General features: G+C 42.1%; 1 protein-coding gene across 1 annotated transcript in view; it reads right to left on the minus strand.

The window, feature by feature from the left end:
* dph1 (diphthamide biosynthesis 1) overlaps window positions 1-5605 on the minus strand; it is a 54402-nt gene extending 48797 nt beyond the window's left edge. Inside the window, 3 exon segments of the mRNA XM_076100269.1 lie at window positions 3848-3997; window positions 5514-5572; window positions 5574-5605. Of these exon segments, the coding sequence (XP_075956384.1) occupies window positions 3848-3997; window positions 5514-5572; window positions 5574-5590 (226 nt within the window). The 5' untranslated portion in view covers window positions 5591-5605.
* Window positions 5606-18021: the final 12416 nt, after the last annotated feature.

Consider the following 18021-nt stretch of genomic DNA (forward strand, 5'->3'; position numbering starts at 1 on the left):
TGAGATAACTTCTGTTATGATGTGAGCACTATATAAATAAACTTATTTTGACTCGTGGGTGTGTATGCAGATGGTAATGCATCTCAGTCCTCTGTGTCACTATGTATGTTATGGAACTTCAAAATGGCCAATATTAGAAAAAGGGGACTTAATGAAATAAGGAATCAGGTTTATTAGGAACACACAGCTCCAACTAATAAAGTCTAATACAGCAGTGCTGCAATAAATCAGACATTCGGTAGGGTTATAATTTCTGTTGAAATTATTCAAGAAATGTGTTGATTCAACTTTATGTTAATTCTGGAGTCCACAGTTTGCAGTGATATTGTGTTGTATTGCATTATGTATGCACTATTTAGTCTAACATTATATATATATATATATATATATATAGATAGATATATATATATATATCTATAAATGAACCAATACATTCTGAAATGACTCAATAACCTTTCCAAATTCAACTCGTGACTTTTTAATCATACATTTTCATTTTGGAATCGTCTATAGTTGGAAAGTCTTCACAGTTTGTGTTTGCACACGTAAACGTGACTTCACATCTGAATTAGGAGTGAATGGAAGTCACCTGCATGTCGACTCGAATTTGGGCACAATAGACACAATTCTGCTAGGATATGTCATTGTGTGTAAAAATGTAGTGGTAATGAGACTCTATTCAGTATCTGTAGACACGACCGACTGTGATCTGCTTTAACTTAACACTGGCAGCCAACGCTCTGTCTTCTGTCATCTCTGCAAAGGAACACGCTGTTCAGACAGAGCAGAAAGGGACATTTTGGACTGCTCACTGGGGAGTCATTTTGTGTTAAGGGATGAATGAAAACAGTAGTTCTGTTACTGAGGGACGCACAAAGACACTACTCAGAGAGGGACCATTATGTAATGGGAAGAAAAAGCAAATCACCAGCCACTTGTTTGCCTCGGTTTAGCAGGGTGGGCCATCTGTGGCTTAGCTGGATGAGTAAGTAACATTGGCATTGAGGCAATGCTCAAATCAAAATTGAATTTAGGATTCTAAATATTTTTGCCATTACAATATCACTATCATTACAACGTTTCTCTTATTTCCCCACACCCCACCCTCTCATAAAGGTTACTGTAACATGGAAACTAAAAGGAGGAACTAAATGCTCTACATGTTGCTTGTTGTCTTGAAACTCAAGGAAACATCTGAAGATAAACTGTCAGCTGTGCTGATCGTTTGATTGTCTGTAGTTAAGTTGTGAGAAGACTTTGGAAAACAGAACAACTCCCCGGGCATTTCACAATCCCTGCAGGGGAACACTTTCATGAATTCAAGGTCCCCCAAGACACTCAAGACCGAACTGCTTTTTGCTTCTTGTCTAATTATTCTGTTTTTCTAAGTAAGATTTACCAGTTGAGTGCAGGGCTGACTAAAAACTAAACACAGAGGGTCAAAGATTTTTACCTGGAGGAAACACATATGGTAATTTTCATTAGAGCCGACTGATGAATCAGCTGGTTCGGCACATATCTTGGACATTGTTTTCAAACACATTTAAGCAATCCTAAGAAAAAAGAGCTTGTTTATTTTAAAATTCAACACCAAGGGTAAATGTCATTACCTGGAAACACATATGATAGTTTTGATGTAATGAACACAAACCTGAGCTGGAAAGTGCAAATCTACTTGTTTCTACCAAACTTCTGTCTTTTCCAAAAAAAAAAGGTTAGCCCTGATTTCAAACAAATACACTGCTTCCAACGTATTTGTGAATGGCTAACATGAAGAACCTCCATCCTGCTTGTTGGCTGCTCTGAATTCCTTTTCCAAGCATCACTCAAACAATTGCTTCTCTATAAACAAAACATTAGACTCAAGCCAGCTAGTTATTATTAACAGGATTTGTGCGACGTTTATCAAGACAGCAGTTAAAACAACTCTGAACAACCAAGCTGCTCTTGTAAAGAGCGGTGATGTGCAACAGATTATATCACAACAACACACAATTTGACTAAAATGAGAAAACTAGGCAAAGCAACACAAAGCGTGTGGCCATTTATGAACTCTGAAAAAAAGAAAAAAAAGAGGCTGGGCAGCTGAAATATAATGAGTCCTCTATTTCAAAAGCACAGTGTATGACACTCAGGAGGAGTTGAAAGACAAAGAAACAGATGGACACAAAGAGGAACTGAGAGACACCGGGGTGATAGGTGAGTTATGCTCTCTGAGTTCAGAGAGAGAGAGAGAGAGAGAGAGAGAGAGAGAGAGAGAGAGGGGGGGGGGAGAGAGAGAGGGGGGGGGGGAGAGAGGGTATGGGAGGGTGGGCTCTGATACAAAAAAACAAAAGGTCACACAACAAAAAAAGCAGAGCCAGCAAGCTGCGGTAAAGCGCACGCTTCCCACAGGGATATTTGAAAAATGATTCAATCCTCTTGGTATGCCATCTGCATATTTTCAGCCAAGGAGATTGAAGGACTATATATTTTGACATTTACATTAGTGAAGGACGATTTTTTTTGTCCCTCAAGCTCCTCAGCAAAAATTAGGCGAAGGTAAATTATTACGTCATCGTCACATGCTGTGCTGTTATCTTGTAAAGTGTCGTTTTTGACAAGAAACTTGATTAAATACAGTTGTTTGAAGGTGATGTTTTCACAGTAATATAAAAAATAAGATATTAGAGAGAGAATTAAGACCTGTTGAATTAGGTTTTTAACACACCGATATATATTTAAAACAATGTATTATTATCGTTAAATATTACAAAAATCTGTTTTAGAGCAGCACAAAAAATGATTCGCCTGTTGCCATAGACCACATAATACAGTAGCAGTCGATGTCAGTGAAGGCAGTGAAGCCTCCCACTGTGCCCTGAGTTGGTCCTGAGGCTACAGTCCTACTGCAGGCCTTGCTACTCAATTCAGATTTTTGCTCAGATCTTATTCAGACCTCCATCCTGAAATAACACCAACAAACAAAGGACATGAAGTCTGAACAGTCTGAACAGAGAGGCAACTGAAATTGCTGCCCAGTTTTGTAGTGTTTGTTGTTTATGAGGCCAAGTTCTGCTTTCAGTATGGGTCAAAAAGACATTAAAAAACATTGAATGGCAGAGTCACTGTGGGATGACCTACATGGCGTTTTGGAAACCGGGCCTGTTTTTGATTTGTTATAACACTGGATAAACCTGTGTGAACCTCGCAGGTTACAGATTGTACAATAAAGTCGTCAAAAGTAGGTCACAGCACAGATGCACCGATGGATGGCATTTTGAATGAATGCTTGCACGCGTGTTTTTGTATGAGATGCTCAACGCGACGTGCATCCCGTGTGCTCATCATACATTAACTCTTTAACTTGAAAAGCAGCTGTAAATGAGGTGCGAGTATTATATTCTTATTATGTATATATTTTTGAATCAAGATGAGGAAGGGTATGGTGGCACAGTGTAATGGTTGTCAGTGTCAGGTTTGGGGACAGAGATCTCATTTCATAAAGCATAATTTGTGCTCCATCTCTGCTAATATGACTATAAATTAGGGCTATTCATTTTATATGTACAGGCTCCGCAAAGACTGTATTCATTGCAACCTTTACCTCCAAGTAACTTAAACCAGCATACGCTCCAATTCAGCTAATGCAATTCATTTTTAGAAATCAGTTGTGCAATTTATGCCGTGGTTAGACTTCACTCGCGAGCATATTGCACAATGCATAGTTGGCTTTTCTTAAGCGAGGACCACCCAGACCCTATTTCACCATTGCAATGAAGCTTATTCTACAATTGCTCTTCCCATCTGAAATCTTGCAAGCTCCACCCAAATTGAATCAAGTGTATTAAGAAAGAACCGAGCTCACCTCTCGTAGATTTCGCTTGTCTCACTCGCCAAATCGTCTTGTGGATCTCAAAGTTGTAATTTGCAGGCAGGGCTTTGATCGCCTCCTGTAACTCCGCGTCTTGCAGGATTTCATCTGGAATTTGATTGGCTACCCGCCGTGGTCCTCGGACTGAGGAGAGTCAAATGATTGAGCTGTTAGCAGTGCGGCGAACACAGATTCAAGCATATCCATCAGACCTAATAGAGACCATCACGCAAGGATCAGAGTCAAACAATAACGTCAAAGCTGAATCAGTGTAGTTATTCAGCAGGAGCCAGGGGGGGGGGGGGCGGGTAATACAGTTCAGGAAAGTTGTCCAAATGTGTCTCTGATCTACAGGATCAAGGCACCTTTTAAGAGGGAGACAGCGATGGAATAGTAGAGCACCACAAATTTGTCAATTTAGCATCTTAATTGTTTTCTACAAGCTACAAGAAAAACTGTTGTGGCAGGAATGACGAGAAGAGACGTGGAATTGGAGTTGCAACCCAGCAGGAAGTGTTTTAATGAGCACAACATACAACAAATCCAAAGTATTAGTTCTTACAGCTAACAGTCTAAATTCAGCCCCCTTATGTCACTTTCCACCAATCAAACCAGTCGGTTGAACATGGAAAGAAGTTAGATAGATTTTGCTCATATTCTACTGGCAGCTTTTAAGCTTGACGTAGCCGCGCTTGTTCTCAATTACAATACAATTATATTTTTATAGCCCAATATCGCAAATCACAAATTTGCCTCAGAGGTCTTTACAATCTGTACACGAAAAAAAAAAAGGAAGAAACCATACGGAGAGCAATAGAGGAGGGATACCTCTCCCAGGATGGGCAGACGTGCAATGGATGTCATGTGTACACAATTAACAACACAATAAAATGTCAACATATTCAATCCATCTGAAAGAAATTATACATAATTTGAGGGCAAAAATAAGAGGAGAAATAATAAAAGAAAAGGATTACCACTGATAAAAAACAGCATTTGCCATGGATATAATAGAATGATAATAAAAGCAGTACTAGTAAAGGAAATGTGACTAATAACAATAATAATAGCAGCAGTGGGTGTCAGACAGGGCCACGGTCCAGGTACAACCACGATCCACGGAGGCATGCTAGGCGAAAAAAGCACAGTCACTCCCCGGGAACAGTACAGGCAAATAGTTTCGATCACAATGTACAATCTCATTTGGGGACTGCACCGGTTTGTTTTCCCTTTTGTTATGTGATAGGAATTGTGATCCTCGCGGTAACGATGAAACACACACACCGGCTTTCATAGAGCCTTAAAACACACAACTCATCTGTCAGACTCATGAAGTCGGGTGAGACGTCACAACACTGGACGCTGATTGGATGCTAACGAGTCTGTTGCTGCTCTAAACGAGCATGTTGATGGTACCGAACATAGCAGGATAACTAAACACCATGCACACCAGACGTGTGGTGGTTAAACATTTTCTTGTTTGCATTGCAGCCAGACTGCTGAGTAGTTGTGCTGAAAACAGCTAATTGTAACGTTTCCTCATCGACGTGGAAGCCAGATATCTCTATAAAGTACTCACAGCAGTGACACATTTCTTTGTCTACTGTATAAAATATTCCGGCTATCATTAAAATATTTCCAATTCGGTGTTAATTGTTACCTGTGGGCTTTTTTGCCGGAACAATCTGCACTTCAGTCGTGGGCGCTGCCATGTTTTTTCTCCCAAACATGAAACATGTGAGGAAGAGAAAGGCGAAACCAATCGATTACAGAGGTCAGTGGAGAGAAGTCGAGCACCGATGTAACCGATGTCACTGAACGGGACAGGAAGACAGGACCTTAGCGATAGATAGGACAGTTCAATACGGTATATTTCTATGGGTTAACGTGCAATATCCATTGTCCACAGTGGCAATAATACAATTTAAAAAGAAAGACTTAAAATGTATATTTTACAGCCAAATCTGTTATCTAAGGCAGTTTTAAAGTACTTTACATGGGCCTGTCATGTAAAGAAAAAAAAGTATAACAAAACAAAAATAAACTGAAAGTAAAACATGAAATTAATACAAATAAATTGAAATATTGTGTAGCCAAACATGTACACAATATTTCAATTTATTGACTACATACAAATAAAAAAACAAGAGTATAAGACAAAAAAGTAAAACATAATAGAATAAATATGAAATTAAAATAAAACATAACATGAAATAAAACAGGAAAGGGAATTTATGTAACACAATTAACTAAGTGAGGCTTGGGATAAAATGAATGAATAATTAATTAATTACAATTGCTGAAAAAAACAACACATAAATGTAATTCAACTGAAAAGTAATCAATTAAAATGTGCAATGCAGAGAGCGAGAGGGGGGGGGGGGCGTCAGTTTATCTAATGCATCAGTCCATTATCTATAAGATATTGATTTGGGTGGAAGCTATTTGATCAATAAATCAGCGGCTTTCATTAAAGCTTATTCCCCCTGCAGAGTGAGCAGCATCACAGATCATGTTCCCCTGGTGTTTGGTCTACGGGTAAATATAATGTTGTTACATGTAGATTTGGTCCTGTTGTGTCACATCATATTTACTATGAAGACCTCGGGTGTCAGGGAGCCGTGTGTGTCTTGCCGGGGCAGACAGGGACAGAGACAGTGAGAGGGATGGAGCAGGATGCTGCCCGGTGGAGGTGCTGAGGCGGTACAACATACTTTCTCACTCCTTGAGCGCAGCAACGAGCTCTGATCCATAAAGCGGACAGCAGAGAGATCTTCTCAGACAAGATCACAGAAATGTAACAATCGCGAGTCGAGCTGGAGAAAAAGAGGGGATTTTAAGGAAACCGAAGCCATCAAAGTCTACACTATTAAGGAGGATTTGAGGAGTCTGCGTTTATAATCCGACATCAGAGGCGGAATGTGAATCCAAATAACTTATGTTAATTAGAGATTTGAACGAATATGATGCGATTTGAAAGACTCTGAAGCACCGAGAGAAGAATTTGAGATCGGCCACTTGAGTTAAAATATCTGTGGTGTTTTTTTGGTTGTTTTTTTTGGAGGGGGGGGCTGCTTGTGTTCACCGTTGACTTGCCCCCAGAACTGATTTGCAGCCTCTACGGTAATTTGCGTCTAAAAAAAGGAGTTGGCTATCAGAGGTTGAATCGGACTACTGTGCGTTTATGCTCATCATACACACCGGAGTTGCCGTTATTTCGGACCGTGGGGATGATTTCAGTGCGTCCGTTCCGCGATGATTGTCGCCTAATTTCCCAGGTCCGACTGCGGTCTGCCAGACTTTGTGGAAACGGAGATTATTGTCTGTTGTCAATGTTTATCAAATCCACGGCAGTCTGCGTTGCAACTCAATACAGTGGATCGCAAGCAAATCGTGAGGAGTGACAGCTGACATTTACACGACGAGCCACCAAAGCCCCTGATCAACTTCAAAACTGAAGCGCACAAGTTTTAAGTCTGGAATATAAGAATAGATGATTATCAGAGGACAGAAGACGAAATACACCTAAGCCTACAAAATGTTCAAAAGGGGTGAGTAACACTCAACTTTTCTCAGTAGCCTATTTAGCCTATAAGGCGAATTGTGCGTTCTCGTAAGGTGTGTAAATGTAATGCTGGTAGGCTACTTTCTACGGTTATGAAACAGATGTTTAAATATGACACATCCATAATGCACCACGTTGCCGCGCCGATGTGTTATTACGGGCGATGCGCCATTTCAAGCGCATCTTTAATTTGCAGAACAAGATTTATGGGAATTAAACATTTTTGTAAGGAAGCATGGGGACGTCTGTGTGCTATTAATACAGCTGATGCCGCACTGCAGTTTATGAGTTGTACCCGGGTCACAAGGCTATCTCTCCCAGCATTGCGCTCTGCTGAAGCATTATTATTTGCTGTGTGTCAGTACATCTAGATGTGATAGATCAAACCTCAGTTCACAGGGTTATTCTCCCCTGGCTACACACTATATGAACACTCAAGACCTTTGGCACCTCATATAAAAGGGGAGAGCTCCTCAAACTTTTGATATCAAGATTCCCCAGATAGATACACATGACACAAAAGACTCTCAGTTGATGATCTCTTGTCCCAAGGAACAGCCTCTTTCTTTCTCGGCTTTAATTGGCCATGCAGCTGCATTACTGTCTGCACTGGATGTCTGACAACAGTACGGAGAGTAACAACTCTAATCTCTAATGAGAATAGATTACAGTAATACATGCTCCCATTGTGCTATTATCGTGGGAGTGGAATAATAGTGAGAAACTGTTCTTCATTTTGCTGGAGCCCTCGGAGCGCCCATCGGGACCCCTGGAGGTCTCTAGACCCCACTTTAGGAACCACTGCATTAGTGAGAACAATGCAGGAGTGAGAACAAGCCTGCTCCTTTGTTTTGTTATTTTATGCAGTTCATATGAAGCAAAGTTAGCTTAAGAGCGACTCGTAAATTAAAACCTTGTACACACACATAAACTGAGGCGTGCTTGGTTAGGGTCATCATATAACAATTGCTGCTTGTGTTTATGTTTGTTTTTATTTAGTCTGTCTTGTGAAAAACCATCTGCTTAGAGTGTGTGTGTGTGTGTGTGTGTGTGTGTGTGTGTGTGTTTCTGCTGGGTGCCTCAGGGGCAGAGAAAAACAACATGTTTTTCTTGCTGCCATCAGATCGATTATTGCTGTTCCAACAGTCGAGATGAGACACACTCCATGGTGATGAGTGCTTATAGCTATAACGGCTTTTAGGGAAGGCCTATATTGTCTAAACTGACTGCCTCTCATAACGGATCTATTTATCATTTATGAGAAGTGTTTCGTCTGGATTTTTTTAGGGTGAGTCACCGTTTGCGTTCCAGAAGAGGCTCTTTACCGTTTAATGTATGAGCAAACATGTCTGTGTCCGTTTTGTGTCAAACTAATGGACATGCTGGTAAATGCTACCACTGTTGATAATCGTTATCATCAACAGATCCTCAAGGAGATGATTTCCCACAGCACACATTCATTTTCCATTTATGTTGAGGGTCAAATGGAGAGGTGATTGGCATTTGGGGATTTTGTACTCCAAACATGCTCCATCCCTGCTCTGTCCAAGGTATTTGCATGTGGATCAACTGTCTTACCAGTGCTGAACAGAAAATCACTTAATTCAAGACAAACGACTTCAAAGTACAGACTTCACCAGTCTGCCAAAAGTGCTCAGTATGCCAGCATGTCTGAGTCCACAATAGTGAGGCAGAGATGCGTCAGCGTTGGCAGGAACAGCGCAGAGGTTCTCTGGTGAATTTCAATTTTTTTGCACCTAAAATAACATTCTAGGGAGCCTGGCTGATGCACCGGCCACAGCATTTACTGTCACAGGTCCACCATTCACAAACACATAGAAAGAAAGTGTATTAGTTGACACACACTGGCAGCACCTCCCAAATTGACTTCACATCATGGCCTGCTGTGCATAATTACCACGTCAATGGAACACGTTCACAGTGGCCTTTGGGTTCACACTTTGTCTGACAGTCACCGGCTGCTGATCTCTTCATCTGTGGGCCGTGAGTTTGTACAGGTTGATCAATGCTGCGACAAGGTGTGATCATGTCCATGCAATCCACAAATATGTCTAGACGTGTGCATTAGTTTGCAGCGTGTATTCAACTGCAGGTGAGACAACATAGTCCCCATATCGTTGTTTGAACAGTCAGAATGGTGTTTGTGATTCCGATTGTGTGTCTTCTCTATGGCTTATAGGACAACGACATGTGTGATTGAGTGTGTCTCTGGGCACATTTACCTAGCCTTGCAAGCATACACGTCACTCCATCTCTGTATTGGCTTTTTCTGTCTCGCTTTCACAATCTCTCTTTTCCTCAAAACCAGTCAGCCATGGAGTGGGCACAAGGGATGATCTGTCAGAACAGCTCTAAGATGGAACGGACAAGATGTCCACTGAATATACCGTGCTACCAAGTGCAGTAATTCCTGCTACATGATATTCAGGATTATAGGAGGAGGCTCAGCTGGGGCTCTTTTTTTTGCTTTGTGCCACCTTTTGGATTGTACAGTGTTAGACTGGTATGCTTCTCACGTCCTTGCTGAAAAAGAAACACTTGTGAGACGAACATATGTACACATGTATTTCTATCACCATGAGGATGCTCTGCGACAAATGTATTGCTGACCTGATAGATTATCTCACTCCGATGGGCAGCCACTGTTTTCTATTAATTTCAGAACAGCATGAAGATCAATTCGCAGAGACAGGAAACGTGCTTGAGAATGTCACACGCGACATAAATTTGCCCTTGTTTTTTAAAATCCTCTACTACATCATTGTTGCATGACTATTCAAGGCCGAAACTATAAAAAAAATCCTTTTCTTTGGTGCTTTCAAGTACAAGTCAAAGTGCACACTACAGAGCATTTCAGAGCCTCATTCCTTAAATCTACATTGTGATGGATTACTTCTCTTAAGTAAGTTTTGAGTCTCTACAAGTAGATCTTCAAACTGTACTTGCATGAACTGAAACTGACGGCTACCTGGCAGCTAGGAAATCACTCAAAACCTACACGCACTACTCTGTAAAACTAGTATGCAATGTAATATACTCATAATGTGTACTTAACAGGCTTAACCATGCAGAACCAGCACTACATGCATTAACTCAACCCGTACACCTGAACTTTAAGCTAATCCATCATCAACCATAAATCTAAATTCTTAACCTTAAAGTGGGCTCACAAAAGCAGAAGGGTAGGTGTGTGTGTGTGTGTGTGTGTGTGTGTGTGCGCACACACACACACACACAATTATAGTACGGTTTGCTTTTTGGAAGCGTCAGACTTGCAAGATAAGACTAATTGGGAAATGCATTTGCATTGACTTCATTTAACGTGATGAGCATTTTTTAATGGAATTTAGCTCAGAGAGAACAAAGGGGGGGTTGTAAGAACATTACAGATCAGGCAGGCTTTATGTTTGTGCAAGCTGGCAAACACATCAGCAATGGTAACACTAATTACTTGAAATTTTGAAGATTCTGTCATCTAAAACAAAACAAAAAAAGCACCACATTCGGGTCCTTAATCTTCCATCTCCAGTGACAGACAATATGCAGAGATAATTACTTGTAGTTATTATGCAATCTTGTAGCATTTAGTAATCATACATTGTAAATCAACCGCCATTAAGAGCACTGATGTTAAAGTAGCATTTTGCTGATGTTGTTTCCAGTGCTAGCAGACAGGGTTGGGGGCTTTGCCATTAATGAGTTCCGCACAATGAATGCAACACAAGGGAAACACCTGTGGCCTCTGCTCTTCAGCTTCCCGGCTGCTCACTTGTGCGGGCCGCATCTCATGGTGGCGTCAGAGCGGCTCTTCTGCCAACACAACTCCAATTCTGCTCTCCACAATATCTAATAACCGCACACATCAAGGGGCTGCGCTCTTCTGTCAGGGAAATGTTTTTAACCAAAGAATAATATGACTCATAGGCCACAAGTGCTTGTTGAAGGCATAAAAACAAATGGTCTATCTTTGTTGTTAAACAAACAGAGGCTTTTCTTAATGAGGATACACGGGCAGCGCCCGGAAGCTAACCTCATGCAAGTGATTTGAAATGACTACGTGACATCGCACAAGAGCAATACATTCCCATCTGTGTCTGCATGTTGCAAACTTTGAGCCATCGTCAGGGTCCAGAGAGAGATCTATTTAAAGAAAATAGATTCCCCACTCATATTATCATCTTCCTAATCCTCTCGCAGTGTCAGCCTTCTGCTATCCCTTCATGTCAACTCTGCATTGTTGTACTTTTCAGCTTGTGTTTCCGTGCGTGTGAGAGGCAGTGTGGTCTGATGACTGAGGGTTTCGAGGAGAAGAGGTTTGACGAGAAGTGAAGAGGATAATGTGGAGAGGAGCAAAAGTATAAACCTCAAACTGATCCCCTAAATCTAAGCTGCCTGAAAAATAGAAAAGCAAATCTGAAAGGAAGACAACATTTCTACTCCTGTCTGACACATGTTTAAAAAAGAAAAATACCTTCTATTTAAAATGCTGGAATCGACTAATCAAGCATCGAGTAGATAAAGGAAAGTGAGATAAGGCAACCAAAAGCATGAACAAATTGACCGATTGTGAAGTCTGTAGATCCATCCCAGAAAACACAGCCTCATGGGTAATTGACGAAGGAACATTACCAATTATTGGATAGCTGAGTCACATGCATTATACAGCCACACAATGCACTGGCTCTGTCAGTGCATTCCAAACATCTTATTTAGCCAAAGGAGATTGTTCCAATCCAAAAGCTATTTATTTAGTGGCCCATACTCAGGAGTGTTTCCATGGAAGCCTCTGGCACAGTTTCGCTACGTGACACCTAGCAGAAGATGACAAATAATTAACAAGTGTGTGTTTGTGTGGCGACGACAGCACTGACTGGTGTGCATGTCACTTTTATTTTTATTTTTTTGCCATGAACTTTTTTTCTTTCTGGGAGCCATTTTCACAATTCCCTTGTCAACCATTTCACACTGAATTACAGCATGAGGGCTCTGAGCTCAGAAGTGGATGCAGTGCTCTTATGCAGCTGAGGACTTTCTTATTTATGCAGTCTGAAGACACATCTGAGTGATTAAATCACTAGGACATTCCAACTTGGAGGGGACTCAACATTGTTGCGAATGCACGGAAAAATCTGTCCATCTCTGTTTGACCTTTAAAAAACAAAACAAATCACCTGATTCTTGTGCAAACGCCATCTCCTCAGCCTTTGTTGTGGAAATGAGATGCAAGGATGGTCATTAGCGAATGATAATGAGGTGAAAGAGACAAACATCCTAAGCCCTGTTGGTTTTTCTAATATTAATAATTAAGTTCTGATTAAGTGGCTAATTGGAGTTTAAAGGTCAATGTCAATACGAATGCCATGGATCTTAGGAGACAGGAGGGATGTGGGGGAGGGGCAGAGGGAGACAGTCCAGGAGACTGTTGACAGTAATCCCAGGTGCTCTCCTGTTACTTTGACAGCTCTCCCCCCTTCCCGAGCCATCCTCCCCAGGCGACACTGCCTTTGTGTGCTGAGGACAGCAATTCAGCTACGCCAGCACCTGGGCATCTGCCCTTTTGGCATTGAGAGTTAGCAAGTCCTCAAGATGGAGTGGCATATCATCGCGAGACAGAGCAGAGGTTAAGACAAGGGGAGAAGGGAGCGTCTGTCATGTGCATTTCTGTTCCTTATTATCAAGCAAAGAAAGGGACATATTTGTAGTTTGGTTTGTATGTGAGCTCAAAAGCGTGTGTGACATTAAGTCTGAACTGATCTGACTCCTGGCATTGATTCATCTTGTTTACTCCGATTAATCTCACACTCCATCCAAGTCACAGTCAGAACTCATTTATTTCAAGTTGTTTGACGTGAAAAACAATGGCTAATTCAGTCTCTGGACTATGCATGTTTGAAGATGCCTCCAAATTAAAGTTTCTGCTCTGGCTGCCGAGTGAAATTAAAACACCCAGTGGGGGATGTGATGAAGAAAAAAGAGCAACAATCGTCGTTCCGTGCCATTTTTCCAAGGCTCCTGTCTTTGGCTCTGTCGCTCCACTCACCTCCTGATTCACAGCTCCATGAGAGGCGGCCTCCTCGTCCATGGCTTTAATGAGACAGGCTAGTGTCACAGTCACATCTGAGCTTAGTGCTTGTAATATCTGCCGTGTCTGTGTTCTGGCAAATGTTATCTGTGCTCATACGTCTGTCACGGCTCAGACTGACTTTTAGGAACAGTCAGGGCTCAGGTAATTGCTGCAGCCCGCTAGAATTAATTCAGTCCTGCGATGTTAATGCACGCTGTGGCCTGTGATACTGCAACTGCAGAACCACTTAAAAAGTCAGCCCCACTCTAACCTACTGCACGGTGATTCGGCTAATTGTGGCGTGCGATTGCAATCTTGTTGGGGTCTACTAAAACAGAGTAAGCTTGGACGTTTCCTTACATTCATCTAACATTTGGAAGAACTGCTGTATATACAAGTGTTCTTTGAAAGCAGCATGATATAATTGTACTAAACATTTCAGGAGTGAATCGATGAGATACAGGCTGGCACCAGATGTTGTCTTATATAATGGCTAGAGGAGGACAAGAGGATTTACTCTGGAATCGAAAAGATAGGATGGATGAGTGTTATTTAAAAGTCAGGAGTGAGAGACAGATGGACTTGTAGTAATTACAGAATATAGGCCAAGGTCTTTTCCACAATCACACTTCTTTTTATATGCAAATCCCTCACAATTGTCTTACAGTCTTAAATTCATTTACAGAAGCGGAACCGTATTTTGACCTTATTAAGGCTTGTACAATGGGGATAACCATGTATTGGAATCACCAGTTTCAATTTACCCTCTAATTTCTTTTCTTCAAAATGTCGTTTTTAAATGCTATTTCACTGCTGTGAATGAGAGTGAAGTCCTTGACATGTGTATGATTCCCCTCTTTAACAGCGCTTTGCTCTTCAGCATTGGCCCTCACTCGTAGAAACCATTCAAGCCATTAAGACCTTGCGTCATAAACACAAACTCAAACGCACAATGGAGGTGCAAGGTGCGGTTTTGTGTGCCAGAGATAAGCTAATTATTCCAGCACTTGGTAAAGAGTACAGAGCATATGCTGGACCCGAATGACACGCTGAGGTGGATTGTGACACATGGTGCATGTGTTAGGAATGTTTAATGTATGTTGCTGACATGCTGCATCACATCCTTGGCCTCCGTAACTGATGTTGCGGTGCCATTTACTTCAATTTTGGCACGTGGTGTGGCTGGGGACAACCTGGTTCATGATGGAGACGTAGAGGCAGTAGTGAGAAGTAGGGAAGCCTGTAGCTGGTCGTTTTTACATTCCAATCACCTTGATCCTGCAGGGTTTCAGTTGTGCATCCTAATGAAGCACTTTCCTTTGCACATTGCTCAGGCTTAAATCCAGGTGAATTTCTGTTGAAGATGAAACTGTTTGGAGAGCAAACTGCTCTCAGAGCGTTTTGTCATCTTGTTCTTGGCTGTCATTTTGGAACAACAAAGGGACAGATGTCACAACAGTGTGGTCTAAAGGCGGAGTAAGTCCAGTTTGTATGAAAACACCATCAGATGTGGATTTACTTTTTTGCAGTGCAGGGGTAGTTTTTTTATTGTTGGGATTTTAATGGCGAGCAAAAGGGGAAAGCTCAGAGCTGTTTTTATTCTGAAGAGAGGTTTCCACCCATCTGCTGTGGCTGGCAAGAGACCTTGAAGAGAAAGCTGAATCCTGCCTCAGCTGCAATCACAAAAAAAGAGAAAAGAAGCAAGAAAAAAAAAAAGAAGGTCAGGCCAATAGATAGTCACTACCATGTTCGTTGTGTCTATAGCTGCTGCTCCCATTCAAGGCCTAGATCACACACTGCTCAATTCCCATGGGAGGCCGGGGAACACAGATGCCACAGTCTGACAGTGAACACAGCCACGGCTCTGCCCCAACACCCCAGTATAAGATCACTGTCTGAGCCACGTGTGCAACCCTGACAGCTCCAAGTCTTACAAAAACGACAAGTCTTTTTATTCCCCAGATGGCCGGGAACAGCCAACAGTTTGCCCTCAGCAATCACGCTAATATGTCCCCAGCCCCAATGCAGAGACCTGCCTGACGATAAAATGTTGTTTGGAAATGGAACGTAATCTAGAGGGTAAATATAGATGTCATCCACTGCCAGCTCTCCAGCAAAACAACAAAACAGAACATGCTGGCGGAATGGACTTGTTATATCGCTGATCTGGGGTTACGTAAGATTTATGAACTGCCATGGTGGTAACAATTCTAGGTAGGGGGGGATTGATAGCGTTTGGTGCTAAAACTCATGTGGCTGGGACATTAACTCAGCAGCTTTGTCCCTGTCTTCACAAGCACAGCCTTGTCAATTATTTAAAAGAGCAAAACAACAGCCCAGAAAAGACAGCACATGGTGTGTGCAGCTCATTTACACATCTCTATTCCCAGAAGTGTGCTCATGCGTTTAGGCCATAATAAAAGCTGGTCTTTCATCCCAATGCGTCTGCGTGCTGATTTGCACTCTTGCCAACGTGAGCTCCCTCATCCCTCAAAGACGAGGGCATCAAGGGAAAACAAAGAGGCGCTGAGGATAAGGTAACACAAAAAAATGTCATTAAAGGCTTGTTTAGTTGCTCACTTCATAGGAGCAGAGAGGGGCTGAAGACTTTATTATTGTAACAGGGCGATACAAGGCCAAAGAGAAAGGGAGAGAGTGCAAGGACAAGAAGGGCTCTAATGGAAGAAGTAGGTTTTTTGTGTCGCGGCTGCTCTCTCCACTGATGGATGGCGAGGTTAACAGTCGGTGTGAGTCAGGCAGCTGAGGGCACAACATCCACTGGAGCCACTATTCAGCCGGAGCCCTCCTGTAGCTGCTGATCAGTCAGTCAACCAATCTGGATCTAACTTTTAACCTAGCTTCCCTAGATTGTGATAACAAACGAGAACCTGGCCACGTTGTCCCAGTAGTATATGTTTTGACATGTTTTATGTGGCTGTGTTTGGCAAGCTTCGTTGTTTACTCTGCTTACATCCCTTTACATATTTGTTTCGCTCTCTCTGGGGAATGTGAGACATTCTCTTCGAGAAACCACAAAGCATGCCAAAGAGGTATAAGGTCTGCACGCATGCCAGTGGTATTCATTTTTTCCAAAACACAGATTGTGTTGCAGAGGGAGAGCCTGTGACGCACTGGTCGAAGGGAAGTTAATATATTCAATTGCATTGTCAACAAGTACAAAGAGTTGTTGAAATGGGGAGTTGGTAAGGAGAGAGTTAAACAGGAGGAGGGTGGAAGGGAAGGGAGAGAAAGGAAGATAAAGTGGGCTGTAATGATGTCTGAGGTAATATATGTGTGTGTGTGTGTGTGTGTGTGTGTGTGTGTCTGAGATGGTGTCATTGACATGGAAATCCCACTGACCTCTAAGACTCTAAGGAACAAGCAGACGTTTACTTTGTATGTTGCCCTGTTGAACCAGGACATAACATAGGACACACACTCTCACACACACTAAAACATGCAAACATGCTTGTTAACCGTGACACAAAGGTAAAGGTGTTAAGCTTGGTGTCACTTGACAACATGGTGAGACAGAGGATTGATGGAAACAGAAAAGTATGTAAGGTGATGCTTGAAGCACTTGTGTTGCTGCAAGATTGCTTGAAAGGTATGATGTTTATAGTAGAAATATCAGCTTCTTGGTCGATGAATTCCTCCTCAAATTCCTGGATTCCTCCAGGAAACAAAAAAGAAAAAGATTGAATGAAAGAGAGAGAAAAAATAAGCTGGAAGGAAATAAAGAAAAACAAAAATGATCAATTAACATGGAGGATCTGAAAAGAAACTCTATCAGTGCACCCTCCCCTTCCTTAGATTTCAAAGAGCTGTTTGTTTCCAAATGTCACACCTTGCTTCTGATTAAAACATCATCCTTGTCCCCAAGTCTCCACGCAGTACAAGCTACATGCAGCGAGAAGAAGAAGGCTCGCCCACAGCCCAATCTGTCTGGGGCCCCTCACAGCAGGCCCCGCCAGACGCACACACTGCACGAGTTTGCAACTGTCTGATGGAATGCATACATTTAGTCCGTTTTTCATCTCTGCACGGAGTGCCTCGGCTTATGAAACCATGCGATGATGGCACTATTATCCTGCTGATCGGAATAGCTCTTGGCGCTGTGTGGGAGCAGCTGGGGCGATCTGGCTGCAGGTATACACACATACACACACACACACACACACACACACACACACACACACACACACACATTCTGTCTCACCCTCTCTTTTGGAGAGGCACACCATTGTTGTTACATCAGTATATGTAGGAGCCCTCTTCAGCTCTCTGCCTCCCACCTAGCAGGTGCAAGCACTTCTATAGAACTAAAAGGCTTCAGCTTTCTCTCTCCATACATTACTCATCTACTCACCATGGCCTGTATAGTCCTCCTGAAGACTGTGGTGTTATGATCACGTATGTGTGAAGCAAAACAGTTTGTACTACAATTTTGTCTCTGGAGACATCAAACTGTTGTGTTAAGTATTTAGTTTTAACTGTAAAAGCCCAACTTTCAGTGAA

Source organism: Anarhichas minor, unplaced genomic scaffold (genome assembly GCF_050575085.1).
Source record: "Anarhichas minor isolate MPS153535 unplaced genomic scaffold, ASM5057508v1 ptg000026l, whole genome shotgun sequence".
Taxonomy (NCBI): domain Eukaryota; kingdom Metazoa; phylum Chordata; class Actinopteri; order Perciformes; family Anarhichadidae; genus Anarhichas; species Anarhichas minor.